At 43.0% G+C, this 19,126-nt stretch overlaps 1 protein-coding gene and 1 long non-coding RNA gene across 3 annotated transcripts in view; one reads left to right on the plus strand and one right to left on the minus strand.

Annotated features, from left to right (window-relative positions):
• The window catches only part of LOC128433592 (lysophosphatidic acid receptor 2), a 17,280-nt gene extending 691 nt beyond the window's left edge, over nt 1-16,589 (plus strand). The window contains exons 2-6 of one of the 2 annotated variants that reach the window (XM_053417796.1): nt 2,263-2,382; nt 5,198-5,678; nt 7,112-7,606; nt 10,353-10,612; nt 13,778-16,589. In XM_053417796.1, the coding sequence (XP_053273771.1) occupies nt 5,423-5,678; nt 7,112-7,606; nt 10,353-10,612; nt 13,778-13,888 (1,122 nt within the window). In that variant the 5' untranslated portion in view covers nt 2,263-2,382; nt 5,198-5,422 and the 3' untranslated portion in view covers nt 13,889-16,589. The remainder of the gene's footprint in view (nt 1-2,262; nt 2,383-5,197; nt 5,679-7,111; nt 7,607-10,352; nt 10,613-13,777) is intronic. The other variant, XM_053417795.1, reaches the window with a different exon arrangement.
• Nucleotides 16,392-19,024, minus strand: LOC128433618 (uncharacterized). Its single transcript, XR_008336331.1, has 2 exons — nt 17,547-19,024; nt 16,392-17,151 (listed from the first exon to the last, which is right to left on the minus strand). It is a non-coding gene; the product is annotated as an uncharacterized LOC128433618 (long non-coding RNA).
• Between the last annotated feature and the right edge of the window lie 102 nt (nt 19,025-19,126).

The raw sequence follows: 19,126 nt of genomic DNA on the forward strand, positions 1-19,126 counted from the left end.
TGTTGTTCTTGGTGTTGTATCCTATGGGCACTTCAATCTAAATTCTTTAAAAGAACAGATTCAAACCACAACCTTCACTCAGGAGCAAAACTTTTTCTTTACAAGTAGAAATAATATCGTGACATTTATCGTGATAGTTATCAATATTCAACAGTTCGAACGTTTTTTATTTTTTTACAGTGCATGTCAATATTTGGGCAGTTTAAATTCATTAAACCATAAAGTTGAATTGTCTCTCCATCGACCAATCAATCAACTGGATTTCTCCCCTCCATGTGAAACTGTAACCTCACCACTTCACCAGGGAATCAAACCGAGGATCGTTTGTCAGTGTCAGAAACTTTCCCAGAAGTTGGCATCAAACTTCTGTGTTCAGTTTTTTGTTGTGTAGTTTTGAACTGAACTTGTTCAGGCGGAGTTCTGCTCCATCTGTTTGTGTTTAGTTCAGTATTTAAAGGAGTGGCGCTTGTATTTGAAAGATTTGAATTGAACCAACCAAGTTTCTTATTATTTTTTTTTTTTTAAGTTATGGTTCCCAGAGCTCGATAAAGAAGAGTTCCAAACCACCAGCTTCCCTCAGGAGGAACACACTCTTGTTTTAAAGTGCATGTGTTGTAAAGTGGTATCCTCTGTTTCAGGTTGTGTTGACACTGTGTCGCACCGTGTTGACTTTATATAATACGTGTGTTGACTCAGCTCTGTTTGGGCTGAACTGTTGTTACTGTAGTTTTACTTCCATGTTCTTTATTTCGTGTGTAAATCATCGGGTTAGGGTTAGGTGATTTGAGGATGGTTTAAAATTTGACTCTAAAACACAAAGATATTAAATTTACTGTAAAATGTAAATAACAGACGAAAGCTGCAAATCCTCACGTTTCAGAAGCGGCCATGTTTTGGCTTTTGTGCAAGAACCGAACTAACACTGGATTATTCAGGGGGTTGATCCTGTGATTGATCTGGGCTGTAATTATCTGTAATTTATATTGTTGGTCAATTTTTGGTGGTGATGATGAGCTTACTCTCTGTGTCCCTGTGAATGGGACTATTAATGAAAATCATCAGTTAATTATGAAGTGAACAGATGATTAGTTGCAGTAAAGACGAATTAAAGATCCTAAGACAATTCCCCTATTAGGAGGAATATTGATGTTATGTGGATTTGTAGAAAGTTGCAGCAACTTTCCCATAGAGGCAACAAGTTCCTCAGAAACGTGCCTGCAAAAAGCTCTTTAGAAACGGTGCTGCAACAACCTTCTCAGAAACGTTGCTGCAACAACTTCCTCCGACTTAAATACACAACTTTAAAATACACACGAACAGTTTCTTGCTTTCTTAAAACATTATATTTAGCCTCTTTTTTTTTCCCATTTGTGTCTGCAGAGGATTTGATATGAGGTAATTCACCTAAAATGATCTCTAATTGCAGAGCATGGCCAAGCTTCATATTGTGTGTTCATCAGAATCTCTTCTGTAGGAAACCTGTAGTTTGTGGCTTCAGCTCCCGACAGAGGGGAGAGCACTTTGTCCTAATCCAATGGGAGAGACGTGTCTGTCCATAAATCTGTGTGATTAAATAGCCAAAGGAAATCAATATGCAGACGACACTCTGTCGTTCCCGCCAGCTGCGTGTCAATATTTCGCAGCTGGAAGGAATCGCTGGAGGAGAGGCTCTTGATGAAAGTAAATACACAAAGAGCGAGGGCTCCTGAGGAGATGAGCAGAATCTCCTCTTTTACCGGGAATCCGAGGTCTGGAGCACAATCGACCGTCGCTCGCCCACTGACTCCACCTCTCCTGCAGCGCCGGTTCTACTGTGTGTGTGTGTGTGTTTGTTTGTGTGCTTATGTGTGTGTGTGTGTTGTAAATCCTTCTTATTCCAAACAAAGTGAAGTTGAAGTGCTGAAGCTCTTTCAGAGACAGAAAGTCAGAGGAGGAGGAGGAGGAGGAGGAGGAGGGAGAAAGAGAGAAGCCTCGGGTGTGGCTGCTCTGGTAATGACCGGTTTGCATTCAAACTGGTGTTTACCGATTCAGCCCGGTTCATTCACACTCAAACACAAAGGCACATGATGCATTCAAACACACAGTCAGGGGAATTCAGGCCTGCAGAACCTGGAGCCACCTCGGTGAACTCGGCGTGTGTGGTAGTTTGTGTTTTGAGAAGGGAAACACCATCGGGCTGACGGCTAAAAAACAAAATGGGAAAGTTTTAAAGGATTCCTTCTCTACAGTCCATTTTGATTTTGGATCACGTTTCCTTATCAGGGCCGGCCTCTTCACAAGCCTCTGGCTCGGCTCCGGAGGATAAGAGCGCTGAAGGACGGAGGCAGTCGCTCGAGGTGGAGCTCTTGACTTTTGGCTCTTACTCGTGTGGTGAACTGACATGTGAGTCCTTGGATTTATTGTCGTTGTAATAGTGAGGCAGCGTCCCCCCCCCCCCCCCCCCGTGTCCTTTTTTCTGTCAGCAGGACATTTATTGACATTTTCAGGTATTTCTCAGCGGTGTAATTCATGAAACTTGATGAAAAACAAATCCAGACATACCTAGGGAACTTGTTCAATCTGTGAGTGTTTGTGCGATTTGTTTCTAAAACTTTCTAATAATTCCATTTCCTCTCGTGTGAGTTGTGCATTTCCCATAGAATCAATTCAATCAATTACAGTGCACACGCCCATGAAAGCCACTCTTGCGCAATCCAGCTCTGCGTGACAGCTCCAGTACACGGGGCTAACGAGTGATAGATAAGTTATCGGGTGGAAAGAAGAACTGCTCGTCACGTCTGCAGCGGAAATGATGATGAGGTCTGACTCTGATAGACGCCACAACAAGCGGTGGCACTGTGGTCTAAGCTAGAGATCTTTTATGATAATATGAGAAGTCGTTTTAAAACTGTGGCGGACAAATTGGTGTATGGTGGGCCACCACATTCTAATAGTTCATAAGAAACACTGTGTTATATAAAGAGGGGACCAGCGCTCTGTAGCTGCTGCGGCTGGGACCCATCACAGTCAACATGACAGCAGCCCCTGGTTCTGCATTCAAGTTCCGCTGCAGGTCTCTATTTTTACAAACGGCTCAATTACTGCAAGTCACTTTACCAGAAACCTTCAGAAAGAAAAGCATCGTCACAGACCGAGACACACAGCTCGTGCCACCCGGGCAGGTTGAGCGTGTTTTTAAGGTGTGCAGCATTGAATGTGTCGAGGTCAGTGCAATCGTAGTAACAGTCTGCCATAACGTGGAAGTTGTCATCACCCAGAGTTTGTGTTTTTAAAAGATGAGATTACCTCAGATACCAGGTGTAGCAGAGACGTGAGGCTGAAGCTCTGAGCAGAGGAAACAGAGACTTTCTGCTTCTGACCACACAGATAGAAACCTGCCAGTGTTACAATCACCCACACATCTGAACATGCACCCCCCCCCCCCCCCCCCATTAGACTAATTCTTGTTTTGACGCTCTCTCATTCTTTCACTGCATGTGTCTGTCTCCTCTGTCCTCAACCGTCTTTAACTTGTTGACTTAATCAAATCCTTGTCCTGCAAATCTCCCTCTTAAGCCTCTAAATGTCCCGGTTTCTGTTGTTTTTCTATTTCTCTTCACACACCCTCGGTAGAAGAGTGGGTCACTGAGGATCCCTCCCTGTGTGTGTGTGTGTGTGTGTGTGTCTGTGTGTATGTGTGGTGTGTTTGGATTGAGATTGAGTTACATAGCTGACTGTGTAATTGTGAGGTGTGTCTCTGCTGTAGGGAGCCGCTCGGCTGTCTCCATTGTTGTGTGGTCGAGCTGAGCTGGCGTTCTTAAGAAAACTGCAGAGAGTGTGTAGCGTCTGTTGTTGACTCACAACGCACCATGTGGCCCGTGCACGTTTACTGTAAACGGAGGTTTGATGCCTGTAGTTGGAAAGTTTGAAACGCGTGTGTCTCGAAGCGAAGAATGAGATCCGGTCTCACACGTGGTTGTTCTTTTTTTAAAGACGGCGTCTGTCGTGACTCGTCGGGACCTGTGGATATTTGTCGTTCGGCTTAATAACAATAAGTAAAAGTACAAATAGCTGCGGCTGATCAAGATTTTCTGGTTCATGCAGAATAGAGCTCTTGAACCAGTCGGCCCTGTAATGTAGATTTCTTCCGCTTGAGGGAAATCTATTTACATATGGAAAATAAAAACACAAACCTACAGAAGGCAGCGTGTGTTCACTCGTCAGCTGTGAGGCCTGTGATGGTCCGAATACATAATTGATTAATGGATGTATCGGCTAAAATGAAACCAATCACATTTGGATTCTTACCTTTTAACGCTGTGCTGTTGTTGTGTGAGCCGGATGCTTCCTCCGGCTCACATGATCATAATCAATGTTAACCAGATAAAAATAACTCTTATTGGGTTGATGTGCTTGCTGCATGGCTGTAATCGATGTAGGAAAGACTTTATTCTCTTAATTCAACTTCTAAATATTCAGTTGCAGTTGTGTTACCTTTTTCTATAAATTTATTAAACCCTGGTTTGGGTATTTAATTCTGAAACACTTTTAATCATATTTTCTTTAAAACCCTCTTCACGTCCCGATAGCATCAATAGAGAGAGTCCACTGTAATAAACTATGACTGATCATATCATTCAGACCACATGAAATGATTGGCTGGTGGAGACATTCACCGCTGAATCAGATAAGATGGTCAGAATCAGAAAGTATTTATTGCCAAGTAGGTTTACACCTACAAGGAAGTGCTCTGGTTATTGGTGCAGACAATGAACATAGAAACATAAAAACATAAAAACACAATAAATACAACACACATAAGAAAAGCAATAAAAAGAAACAATATATATTTACTCACTATTTACTTCTTATTTACTCACTTTTTCTAATATTTATACAAAGTAACATTTATTTAGACATAAACATATCTAAATAAAATATATATAATAGATAAAAGATATAAAAAGTGAAGTAAAAAGTGAAATGCAAGATGCAAGACAGTGAACAGTGTCAAATTGCAATATGCAATGTAATGCAGTATAATATAATATAATGTGTTCAGAGAAGGTAGCGAAACGTCATCTTCCCACAGTTCCCAGTGCACGTTCCTATGTTTAGTGGGCTTATATGAGGGGGTGGGATGTATCACACTTTAAATAATCGTGGACTCATGCATAAAGTTTGTAGTTTTTAATGTTATTAATCATTCCATCCACAGACTGAAGAAGCCACTCCAGCGCCTCGGACTTCAAACTGGATCCCTCCGGTCTTCACCAGTCCAGCGGATGGCATGCCGATCCCCAGCCCAGCTGAGAGGGCGAGTCTGAATGGCGCCCTAGTCCTTCGCCACCGCTCACCATCTAGATCGCTGCCCTCGCTCTCCCCCGCCCCAGCTCCTCTCTGATCGCCCCCCCCCCCCCCCCCCCCCATCCCACGTCTCAACATGGATACGCTGACCGAGGACAAAGAGGGATGCTACCTGAACCGCTCCGTCAAGTTCTTCTACGAGGAGAGCGGCAAGAACATCAGCGCACACTGGCGCGACCGTGACTATTTGATCGTCTCTATGGGAATGGCCGTCTGCTTCATCGTGATCTTTTCCAACCTTCTGGTCATTGGGGCCATTCTAAAAAACAACCGCTTTCACTTTCCCATCTACTACCTGTTGGGAAATCTGGCTTTGTCAGACCTCTTCTCAGGTACCGTCCTTTTGCTTATTATTATTATTATTATTATAACTGCTCGTTCTGTTTAATCTGCCTTTGAACACGTTGAGAAGTTTTGAGTCAGATCACAGCACTGTGACAGAGACACTGGGGGTTTAACCCTCTCCACAACCTTCTGTGAACTCAAGACTTTAAAACCCTTTCAAGCATCAGAACAATTCACCCACATCTGAAAGGGTGTTTTCACTTGAGATTTGAAGAATTTCCAAACACATTCTTTCAGCTTTAAGGCCAAATTATCTCTTTACACGATCCTCTCTAGGTCAATGTTGATCCTCAGCAAAGACTAAGCTGAGATTGACGCCTCAGAAAATAATAGAAAACACATGGGAGTCAACTTCACATGTGGATATCATAAAAGTTAAAGACGATAATTGAGAAAAGGCCTTAGACCTCTTATTAACTGCAGACTCGCATATGAAACATCTAGAAATTGTTTTTTGTTTCTGCTCTTTCTGATTCCTTACTGTGTTAACGTTTTACAGTGAGGCTGCTTTTTGAACCAGGCCTCAGGGCTTTTTTTTAAATAATAGATTCAAAGTAAAGGTGTTTAGTGATAGAGGACTTGTTGAAATGTGGTTTTACAGACACAGGAAACTCCCCATGTTATTAATACTTCCCCTGTGAGACGTCTAGAGTGTGGATGCTTTGTATTATCACTCCGGTGCGGTGATGCTGGTACATCTGAGATGACGCAGGTCACGATGCTGCAGATAAGTGGGTTTAGAAAACACAGTGAGTGTTTTGAGTCACATCATCTTTCCACCGGTGTGTTGTGTGCGAGTGAAGGTCGGGTCCTGTTTAGAGGGAAACACACTTTTAATACTATATCAATATTATATTCATAACCTGCACAATGCATATTAGATCCTATACAGTATAAATATATAATGTTTTAACTACATCGGCACTTGGAACTACTTTTTCTGGTTTCTTCATTATTAAATTAGTGAAGCAGCAAATTCTGTTACTTCTCTTAAGATGCCGATTGTAAGCGAAGCAACATAAAAACCAGATGTTGGTTAAAATAAAGATATTTATTGTGAGGAGGTGAAATGAGGAGAGGAAACCGGGCGAGTGGATGCTGTTTATAAACCAAACAAAGAAATTGAACAAAGAAAAACAGAGTTACATTTATCTAAGTTAAAAAAAAATACAAAACCAGGCTGCCTCTTCATTCAGCAAACTCTAGGTGTCACCAAACAATGTTTTCATCCATAAGATTAATAATCTCTGTTGTCGAATGGCAAACAAAGAAGTCCACTGGCAAGCTGGGAAAGGATCCAGCTCTTAAAGTCTTGATTTATCCAGATAATGGGCCAGTCTCTAGCATTAAAAAGATAAATGTCTATGTTGCAACGACTTTGTGTTTCTCTGTAATGGAGTCCTCACTCTTCTCCTCGCAGGTGTCTCCTACCTCCACCTGATGTTCCACACTGGTCCCTGGACCATCAAACTGTCCAAGAACCAGTGGTTTGTGCGACAGGGGCTGATCGACACCAGTCTGACGGCCTCGGTCCTCAACCTGCTGGCCGTGGCCGTGGAGCGTCACCAGACCATCTTCAACATGCAGCTGCACAGCAAGATGAGCAAGCGGCGGGTCTTCATCATCATGGTGTGCATATGGCTGGTGGCCATCGTCATGGGCCTGGTGCCCACCATGGGCTGGCACTGCCTCTGCGACCTGCCCAACTGCTCCACCATGGCGCCGCTGTACAGCCGCAGCTACCTGGTGTTCTGGGGCGTCCTCAACCTCCTGACCTTCTCCATCATGGTGGCCGTCTACACCCGCATCTTTCTCTACGTCAGGCACAAGAGCAAGCAGATGTCCCAGCACACGTCCCAGATGAGACACCGAGAGACGGTGTTCAACCTGATGAAGACCGTGTCCATGATCCTGGGTGAGGGAGCGTACACACACACACACACACACGCAAACACAAACACACACAGCCCGACACCCCGACACACACACACATCAAGGAGTGGGTGGTAAACGGGAAAGTATTAATCAACCAAACTTCTGGTAAATTCTAATCAGCCGTTATTTTTTTCTTCTCCTTCGGTACGTTTTGAAATGACAACATCTGTTTTCTCTGCTGTCAACAGACGGACTCTGTTTTCAATCTGTGTGGGGACACAGTTTCCTGTTAAAGTAAACAAACTGAGAATGGGAAATGTTAGTCATGAAGGTTCTTTGTTAGTCAGTAAAAAATGTGAAAAATGAATGGAATTCCATAGAGCTCGGGAGGGGGGGCGGGGGTTTCATAAATGTGTTGAAAAAGATAGAAAAACATCTTCATTCATTGACTTTGAGTTAATGTGTCTCAGAACTCTCTCCCACTTTAAACCTGCAAGAAATGCACCAACACAAGTAGAATGGTGCTCAGCAGAGTGCATTCCTCCCCCAGGACCCACAGTGACTTTAATCAAGCCTCCCTAAAGTTCACATGTTCCCAGATACCAGTTCACTAAATGATAGTTTTCTGTCTTCTACGATACATATTCCATTCCCTCGGAAATCGAAGCCAACATTTAAATGGGTTCTATCCTTCCACCCAGTTTAGTTGAATTCTGGCCAGTTGTTTTTTAGGTTTATTGTCACTGTGCATCTTTCTAACACAACATTTAGTTTGGCAGCAGTCCACTTAAAAGCATATATTTTAAAAAATGAATAATTCGCCCCAACACATGTCTGATTATGACCTTGTTGGAGGTAAGAAAACACAAATACAAGCAAAAACTTAAATCAAGAAAATCATATTTTTATATGTAATATAAGTGTAAATCTTTTTGTTCTATAAAACAAAAGGTTTCATATCTGAGAGCAGTGACACTCATGTGTTTGTGAAAGGCTCCTATCGGCCAACTGATAAAGAAAAGAGAAAACATTTCAGGTTTGGTTTGATGCTCTTTGTACATTTTATTGCTCATTTCACAAGAGATTAAAGCTACTTCCAGGGAAAACCTCCCTTGAATCTTCCCAGAATAAATCGACAGAGAATACACGGAGCCTCCTCCACCTCCTCCACCTCCTCCACCTCCTCCACCTCCACCACCTCCACCTCTGACTGATCCACTGCGTTCAGGCTCCTCTCAGCTTGTCTGTACTTGTTCCACTCCCCCAACACACATTCGCTGCTTCCCTCTTTCTCCCACTGATTCCTCATTGTTTGCCAAACTGGTCGTTCTCTCCTCTCTCCTCTCTCCTCTCTTCTCTCTCCTCTCTACCCTCTCCTCTCTCCTCTCCTTCCCGGCCTCCTCTTCTGCTGCTGCTCTCCCATTTTGAACATTTGATTAAATTCCTCAAAGTTTTTTAAAATGTTACACGTCTTTCTGCCGTCGCTCGGCAGCCAGGGTTCAGCACCTCGGGCCTGTGAGGAGAAGCGTGAGCGTGCCCTGACAGGGAGCTGCATAGTTGTGTTACTGTGACAGAGAACAGCTCCTGCCTGTACGACACCACACAGCGGGTGTGTAGTCACGGATTTGTATGGTTGTGAGGACCAGCTTGACAGTTTGACCTTGAGCGAGCAGGACATTTTAGCAAAGTGAGAACATTTTGTCCGATAATCAAGTCTTCAAATTGCTATTTTGGTGTAAAGACGTGGTTTTAGTTTCAAATTAGAAGTTAAACGTGAAAGCAACAGTTGAATATCAGGATTGCACACTGCACAGTGTGTGTGTGTGTGTGTGTGTGTGTGTGTGTGTGTGTGTGTGTGTGTGTGTGTGTGTGTGTGTGTGTGTGTGTGTGTGTGTGTGTGTGTGTGTGTGTGTGTGTGTGTGTGTGTGTGTGTGTGTGTGTGTGTGTGTGTGTGTGAATGTGTTACCACAGTTGCCTCACATCTCCATCTTACAGCTTCAGCTTCCACATGCTCGTACATTAATGCTGGACCTGCTGAGAATGTGTGTACATAATGAATTCCTCTGCTGCCTAATACAGTATTATCATAATGAAACCTGATCATACAGACTAAACTCAGTCCACATGCATGTGTGACTGTGTGTTTTTGTGTACTTGTATCTTTGTGAGGACCCTTTTGAGCTCATAGACCTTACAGGGTGAGGACATTGTGGTGTTTCCTCATGGTTAGTGTTGGTATTAGGTCAGTGTAAGGGTTGAGCATGTGAGCTACAGCCACACTGCGTTGTTTTTGTTTGAAAAAAGTGTTGTTGACCCTGTTGTCGTCGCTCACAGCTGCAGTGCAGTTAAATCCTTGATTAACAATGATACAACTGTTAACATGTGTGAAGCTGTTATTCGAGCGATCTGCGACAATTCCCGTTAACACAGACACGCACATTAGTGGTCATGTGATATGTGATATTAGTGTAGACAAGGATTAAGATAATGCTTGTGTGGACAGAGATTGTCAGTGTGGATGTTGCCTTAGTTGTGCGTTGTGTGTGTGTTTGTGTGTGCAGGCACATTGTCTAAAGAGAGATTTACAGTACGTTCCCTCTTTCTCTGTTGCCTACCCCCCCCCCCCTTTACTTCTCCGCATTCTTTACAAGTCTGTTCATTTTCTTTCCTCTCCTTCTTTATCTGTGAAACTCCTTCAACTTTACTTGCTGATCTCCAGTGTCATCACCAGCCTTGTAACGACCTTATGTGCCCTCCATGACGCTCCTCCCCTCCTCCCCCTCCAGGCTGTTTTGTGATGTGCTGGACGCCCGGCCTGGTGGTGCTGCTGCTCGACGGCGTGGGCTGCGAGAGTTGTAACGTGCTGGGCTTCGAGAAGTACTTCCTGGTGCTGGCCGAGTGCAACTCCTTCGTCAACCCCATCATCTACTGCTTCAGGGACAACGAGATGCGGAGGACCTTCAAGCAGATCCTGTGCTTCCCGTGTCGGCGTGGCAGGAACCCCCAGGACGCCTCTGGGACTCACTTTAACACCCTGGACCACGAGGTACTGTCTGAGAGCAACGGAGTCGACGACAACAATCACAAACAAAGCAACTCTCACTGTGGACTGTAAATAATAAACCATTGAAACCGCGCTGACTGTAGACAGAGGTTACCCGCTCGCCACGTACAGTACGACCGTGACAACCAAACAGCTTGAACCACAACCGGGTCGAATTAACAACTTAATATTCTGACTAAATGTTGCTCGTAATATTTTACAGTGTAACGCAAAAAAATATATTTTTATAATATAATCAGATTTATGAAAACTACAGTGAAACCCTCCAGATTTAAAAACTCAACAGTTCTTTTTTTAAAGTTCAGTTCCCTTGAGTGGGTTTATTTAATATTTTTACAATGAGAAGCTGGTGGAGACCAAAAACGGAGATAAAAGACCTCACTTCTTATTCGGTACAAGTTAGATGTGTAAATAAGCAGCTGTTTGCTAATAAGTTCATCCTGTCATATGGAAAGTTGTCAGTTATCGTATAGTTTAAAGAAAACCACCCAATCAGAGGCTGATCTACTCCTCGTCTTGCTTTTGTCCGGTGGAGTATCTCATTTAAGTTGCAGTAGTGGTTTTTGCAGATGGCAAAGCAACAACATTTAGGTGATAAATCTCGAACATCGTTAATAAAAAAACTTATGAACCCAGAAAATATCAAAAGCTTTCACCTGGTAATATAATCCTCAACAAGCGTAACACTGCTGACATCACGTTCAAGTCAAATGTAGTGAATCATTGTTTGAAAGTGTCTGGTTTGTATATTGTACTTAAATGTTGATTCTCCTTTCCATGTTTGTGCTTGAGCGAATATAAACCAACGCACTTCTGCTTTTCATCTCCTCTGTGGGTGAACGGCTTTTCCAGGAACCACTCGATGCTCAGAACTGAAGCTCAAACCAACGTCCTGCAGTGTCGCTGTGTTGAGCTGAAGTGCAGCTGGACAGTACATGAGCTGCTCAGGACTCTGCAAACATTCTGTCACATTCATTAATCAGTGATTCGTGCAGAAGCAGAGAAACACACAGTTTGGCCGTTTGCAGACGGGAACTCCGGATAATCTCCCGCTGCACATGGGCTCACTCCCCTGACATTATCCAGATCTCACAGTCTGCTCCTCTGGATGATTTCAGGAGATTATCTGGAGTTCGGTGCATGTCCGATAGCAGCTTATGCAGCTCTTGGCCCCGTTCAACAATGTAAAACACAACCTGCTTAGCGGAGGTAATGACCCCCCCCCCCCCCCCCCCCCCCCACCCCACCCCCCCAGAGAGTCAGCAGACACAACTTTCTCAGTTCAGTATTTTCAGTTCCAGTCACGTACACAGCCGCAGACACGACACCTCTCAGAGAAACCGTTAACGAACAATGTGACGGAGATCACATCCTCTTATCATGGAGATCTGATGATATCAACACAAGATGATGAGAATGAAAAAAAAAGACAAAGGCCCAACCCCAACATCTATGACTCGCTGGTTCTGAACGTTGAAACTGGGACTGAATTAAAGCCGTGTTCAGATTGATTAAACTGTATTTGAGATATTGCATTTTCTATCTGCTCAGAGCACTGGGAGGGACACCGGGGACCAACTTGTTTGTTTTTTGTGGAGAATCTGAACCTCTGTGCCGAACAAATGTATTGATTTGTTTGCTTTGGTTCACACAAGGACATAATGCTACCCCCCCCCCCACCCCACCACCCCCCCTCTCGCTCAGCTATGCTCATGTGTCCTCGCTCAGCGTTGCCTTGTGGGCTCTCCACCTCTTGTGCTCGACACAGTTTCAGCCCCTTGCTGGAGTTTCTTCGGCCGCTCCCTGCCTCAGGATCATTCCCCTTGTTTTCCTTTGTTCGTGCTCCCATCCAGAACTGAGGCGTGCAGGTGGCTGGAAGGGCCTCAAACCTCCGACCAGACTCAACAGCTTGCAATCACTCGAGCTGCACCACATCTCACACACTCGCACGTATCAGATTATAGATCAACAGAAAAGCATCGCTGTCTGTAAACAGCACCTGTGTTGTCCCATCCTTCCTCTAAGGTTTATGGAAATCGGCTTAGTTGTGTTTGCATAATCCTGAAATTAGACCTCCTTGTCCGAGTGGAACATATTTTTTTTTTTGTGTTTGGATCCTCGTTTGTACTCTAAACACAACACAACTATGGATTCCCTACACACTTTATGTGCGTTCACTCAGGAGGGGTGTGTTGTGTTTATCAGAACACATCGGAGTGTCGTCTCTGTCAATCACACATCTCATAGAACGAGGCCTTTAATCACTCACACTTCCTGGTTCTACAAACAGGTTTCATCCCCGTCGCCTCATGCACTGGTTTACACAGGGTTTTGTACTAAGCGCGGGATTTGTGTGTTCTGCAGTTTGCTCATGTGCATGTGTGTGTTGTAGTTGTACAGCGTTTTAAACCAGTCCAGATGTGCGCTGGTGGTTAGAGTGGAACGTGCTGCTTGCCACATTTCCTCTGACTTGTTGCTCTGGCATGTGTGCATGTTGGAGACACACACACACACACACAAACACACACCTGCAGCCTGTTACTGCTTCTAACAGGAAGTGCAGTCATGAGTGTGTGGTTTTGTGTGTTCATGTGTAGGTTTGAGAAGAGGTTTAACTTCTTTTTTTTGGGGGGGGGGGGGTCAGAAGCTGTGGAGTAAAAGTTACCACATTTATGAATCATTTCAGATTGATAACTCTTAAGAGCTCTGGAGGGCAATTTCATTACAGGAAGCTTTTTATAGGGAAATCTCTATATTCAAATGGCTATATGCTTTATTCAAATAAATCACGTGTGGATACTTACTTTCATATTATAGGCCTTTAGCTGTTGGTATTGTTTTTACAGTTCAGGAACTTCTTCATATTATCCCGTGTTTTATTTTTGTACAAACATTGTTTAAAATCTCGTCTGAATAAATGCATCAATGTGCCAACAGCTGTGACGTGTCTGGTCGTGTGTGTGTGTGTGTGTGTGTGTGTGTCGGCCGCTTTTGTGTCTTTTAGCCACTAACAAAAACCCAACTAACCCATTTTCTCATCTTTCTTCCTTTGCCGCTTCCTGCTCCTCTCTGCTGCTGCTGCACCTTCTCCTCACTCCAAACCCCGGCCTCACTCTCTCCATCTGTCTCCCCACATCTTGTCTGTAGACCTACAAGTCTCGTTCTGAGATGCCGACACAGAAGGGCAACGGGACGCGTCTCCTCCACCACGGCCCGGAAGACGCACCTACCTCCTCGGGTAATGGTAACTGGAGTTAAAACTTAAACAACGGTGAACTTTCAACAGACAGAGAGAGAGAGAGAGAGAGAGAGAGAGGACGTGTACCAGCAAATCTGCCGATCTGTGTGCGCTCACATAAACAAACCTCCCAGTCTGTTCCTCCTCAGGCGACAGGCTGTTTATTCTGTGTGTTGAATCTCTACGTCTGCTGCCGGCGGAGAATTTGTTTGGATAATGTCTTTGTTAGAGAAAGACAAAAGAAAACTGATCAGCTTTCTAATATCAGGGGCTCCTTCCTGCTCCCGTTGCTGAAGCTTTTACACAACATGGCGGGGGGGGGGGGACTGACATTTCCTGTTTGGACGTAAACAACCTGCCAGGTCCCCCCCCCCCCCCCACACAAACCCTGACAGGACGGTGGTGGAAGGCGACACTAACATCCGCTGAACAACTGGAACATGTCGGCACAGATGGAACGTCTCCCAGTAGAAGAATGTGGAGTTACAAGGCCGGCTGCAGGCGGCGTCATGTTTAATGTCAGTTACCAGTTTATTAGGTACACCTGACTAGAACCACTGCAGGCCCGTCGCAGCGCTGGCGACCCCTAGTGGTCGGAGACGTTTCGTTTTTCTGCTGTCCCACCGTCCAAGTCTTGTGTGAACAGGATATTTCAAGACCGCCTTGAGGGAGTTTCTTCACATTTGGTACAAACGTTCATTTGGACACGAGGATGAACTGATTTAGATGTTGGTGGTCACAGGTCAATGTCACTGTGAGCACACAAAACCATTTTTCTTTTTGCCTTGTGAACACAGTATCGTAATAAAGCCTTGAGAGAATCTTGTAAAATTGTCCTCAAACGTTCACTTTGACTCACAGAGTAACTGATTAGATTTGGATGCTCAAAGGTCAAAGGTCAAGGTCTCACCACACATGTTTTTTGCGTGGGGATTTTCTTCATATGTTCACCAGCTGTCACTTGGACTCGAAGGTGAACTGATCCGATTTCAGTGGTGAAAGGTTTCAGTGACCTCATGTTGTGAATGTGACGTGACATTGAACACCCGGAGCTGCACTGGTTGGCAGAGACATAACCAATCATTTTACTGGTAAATATTTAAAGGTAATGTGGATTCATCGTAATCATAATTTTGGAGGCTGTAGTTTGTGGTGCTGCGATGCACAGGGAGGTGTTTTCCAGTTATCCTGCCCTCGTTGTTTTAAATACAGCGAATCTATAATCTATTCAAGCTATAAATGATAGAAATCCCACTGCAGTATAAGCCAATAAATTAACTTCAGTCTCCAGAGCGATTACACGGTTATAAAGTTAATATAAACTAAATTCTTCTTACTTCTTGCAGGAGGGTTTAACTGTTGGTTTCGCTTATAAACCGAAACCAGTGTGTATAAATTCAGTGGAGATCAGGTTTCATGTGCACAAAGTCTCTGAGGCTCATAGAAGAGATGCTCTATATACACAGTACTTTTATGAAGGGGATTTTATAAAGGGAGTTAACGGACGTATTTGTTAATGGTTGATTGAATCCTTGACGTCACTGATTACTCATAGTCTCATAGAACATGTGGGTTGCCAGGTTGTGTAGCTTGCTCAGTGGTTTCAACCAAACCTACATTCAAGCAGGAAAAACCCGTCTTAACGAGTTCTGCTTCGTCCAAATTTTATTTTATTTGTTCTACGAAACTAAACTCATCAGTAGTGGCACTAATGTCATTACGTAAACATTATTCAGTTTCATTGTTAAAACCGTTAAATTGAAGACCTCTAAAACTAAAAGTTAGAGGAAAAAAACTTATAAAGATGAAAATGTAAAGTCTGGAAACCAAACATATTCATATTAATGTTTTATAAGAAATCTAAAAAGCACCATATCATGATTTGTCTTGTAAAGTTTAAACTTATCTTTTTCAGAAAGTGGTTCCTAGAGCCCACTGATCATTTCTTCTCTAACAAATATGATAAATCTTCTCAGTCTTATGATTCTGGCTTAATTGTAATTTAAGAGTTTGGCACTTATGTTGGTTTTACATCTCCTGATGTTATTATCAAGGATTTATTTTTTTATTTCATATATTATATCAGATGAGATTGTGTTTGTGCCATTTATACACAATGTGTTTTATAAACTGTTCCATCCTCACATTTTTATTGTTGTGTTTTTGCTCTGTCCTGTAAATCGTCTCTGAGCTGGAAAGACACAATACGCCTTTGTTAAATGTTTGTGATGTAAAACTGTATTTATGCTCATTTGGTGGATATTTCCTGCACTTAAACAGATTCATATTTTTTATTTTTCATCATTTACCAGCTACAATCATTTCCTTTTTGTATAACGTACGACTGAGCAAACGGCAGCGATGTGACGCTTCACGTTAAAATGTGCTGCAGCTGATTAATGTCACGTAAACTGACTTCCTGTGTCTTGTTCATGGACTGATTCTAAAGATGGACGACGCCTCTGCACGTCCTCGCTGTTGTAGAAACATGAAGCCAAAATATCCCGATTGCCAAAACACATCTGTTAATCACAATGTTTAATCCTGTTTATTATAAAATGGTCAACTAACATGGAGGAGAAAGGGTTTGTGACGAATACTGCAACCGGCCACAAGGGGGCGATCAAGATTCCCTTTTGAGGATCCATCATGTCGTCCGTCTTTGTTTTCAGTCTGTGGTCTCAAGCTCCACCGAGACGTCATTAAAAAACCTTGAATGTCTCTGACTCTCCTGTCGTCTTTTGTTTCATCTCCAAAACAAAAGTCTCTTCGTCTAAATTGTCCTTTTGCTCTGATTCCTGTCAAATGAACAGATCTCGTGGGAACTTGAAGTTTATCTTAGTCGCTTTCGAGACACTTTTCTGAACGTTTTCCTCTTTTGTCTCCTTTGTCTTTAACTTCACAGAGGGAGAGACATCTTGAGTCCTGAGCTCTTTCTTTTGTTCCTGAGAAAATGCCCTTTTTATCTGCTCTCCTACTTTCCCCAGCCCTCCTGCGCTCCTCTCCTTCTCCTCCTTCATCGGCGTCTTCCTCAGGTTACCCAGAGAAAACCTTTGCTTCGGCTCTTTCTTGTCTGTTGGCAGTGAGAATCTCCTCTGGGAAGACTTCCCCTTCCTCAGGTTATCCAAGTTCAGCTTGTCCAGGGACCGAGAACTCTTCTTCTTGCGCTTCTTGTCGGGCAGCGCCCCCTTCAGGTCCTTCCAGGCTTTTTCCAGAGGTGATTTCTTCTTCTTTTTCCAGACAAAGGTTGTTTTGGAGGAGGAGCCACCCATCGTCAGCTGACCTGGAACAACAGGAATAAACACGTGATCAACTCTTAACGTGAAGGTTTAATTCGAATTTTTTAAAGAAAACTATACAAATGTTTCATACAACAAATACTTGTAGTTTTAAGTTCTTTCTTTATTAATAATTAAATGACTAAGGTGGTGGTTGCTTTATAAACTTTAGTGTTTTATTTTATTTTTTCAAATTGCAATACCTGAAATTAACCAATGAAACATTTGAAAGAAATCAAGTTAATAGTTTTCAAAGTAAAGCTAAAAATACAAAATTACTGCTTTAAGAAAGAGACGTTTTTTGAATTTGAATTTTTCTAGTTCTAATTAAACCAAGAGTTAACACAACACGTAGAGACACAACACATCTAGGCCGTCACACACAAATATAGCAACACACCTTATCTCTTCCCACGGTCGGTCACAGATGAGCTCAGCTGCTCTCGACTCCTCTTGTGTCGTCTCTGATCTGATGAACCGGATCAAAGCCTCCGTCTAAGCCTGTCCCGACTCCAAGAGAACCTCCAGATACTGAACTCAGGTAACTTCCGGTTTCATCTTCCACTCGTCCACAGGAAGACAACAAACCGGCTGGGTCACATTCTCAGAGACTGATGCTGCTCCTCTTTGAAAAGCTCCGACAGTGCTCGGCTCCTGAAATACACTCACACACTGATGTACAGGATGAGTTTGTGTTATTTTATGTATTAAAGATTCTCTTATGACCCTTGGAAGTATCATGAGTGAGTTCACAAAGATTATTACAATAGAAACTGTGGAGGCCTGGAGAAGCCAAACTAGAGGGAGCTGTTGGTCCATGTCTATCAACCAGTGTTGATGTTTCAGCAATTAGACTGAATCAACTGGTTTCTTCCAGAGTCACTGTGTTTTTAGTACCTGTCCGTGCTTCACTGTATCTTCCAGTTGAAATCCAATTCAAGGATTTTATTAAAAGGCTGAAAAATGATGTAACTTTGAAGGAAACTTCTGAAGCTTCAGAGCAAAACCTGCATCTTAGTCAAACTTTAAAGATGTGGATCTGGGCTGGGACAGTAAAGATTTATCTTTATTTAAAACAGGATTTTTCTCTAAGAGATCAATTTCAGTTTCTGTCAGAGCACAAAGTAGAAAATGGAGTAAACTTGATATTCTTGATATTAATGAACGGATATCACGATATTTGCAATCTAAAAACACGCAGCATTGACCTCTTTGAAATTACAGTTGTTAGACAGGACAGGAAGTATCAGATACAGCCCTAATGCAATGTATAATTTAAATATATGATTTAATCTGATAATTATTTATTTTTTAGAATCATGCAACTACTTCAAAATCACAATCACAATATTTAGAATATAAAACTCCTAGGCCTGGACCCTGATTGGATCGTTGGATCAACCTGGTGTGTTTTAGTTTATATGTGTTTTTAAATCTTTTTGAATTAAACCCTAAATCCTCTGCTGTGGCAGCTGTGAGGTGAAGTCCGTGCCTTGCTCAAGGGCACCTCCATGTGGACTGAAGTGGATAGAACCTGTCTATTTCCCATTTCAAGTTTCTCTCTCCACTGCAAAAACTATCCATCCCCAAAATTAAACTGAACGTGAAACCTCCCTGTAGTTGTTTCTGCTTTAACTATAATTAAGAAACGTGAAGATGAGGATTTTAAATTTCTATCACATCCTCATTGGTCAAAATGTGACGTGTGTATGTGGGGGGGCGTGTAGCTGACTGACGATTGATATTCTCAATCAGAAATATCAGATTTTATATTTTATTTCCTAGTAAGAATGATTTTAACCTTAATTTGTCTTTTTCTGTGGCTCAGCCTGGTCATCATGAAATTGTGACTGTGCGTCTGCATCACAGGATCCTCCTCCTCCCTCCTCCTCTATCCTCCTCTATCCTCCCTCCTCCCTCCTCCTCCATCCTTCCTCCTCCTCCTCACATTTCCCCGGTGCTGCCGCCTCTCCTCCTCCG

Source organism: Pleuronectes platessa, chromosome 3 (genome assembly GCF_947347685.1).
Source record: "Pleuronectes platessa chromosome 3, fPlePla1.1, whole genome shotgun sequence".
Taxonomy (NCBI): domain Eukaryota; kingdom Metazoa; phylum Chordata; class Actinopteri; order Pleuronectiformes; family Pleuronectidae; genus Pleuronectes; species Pleuronectes platessa.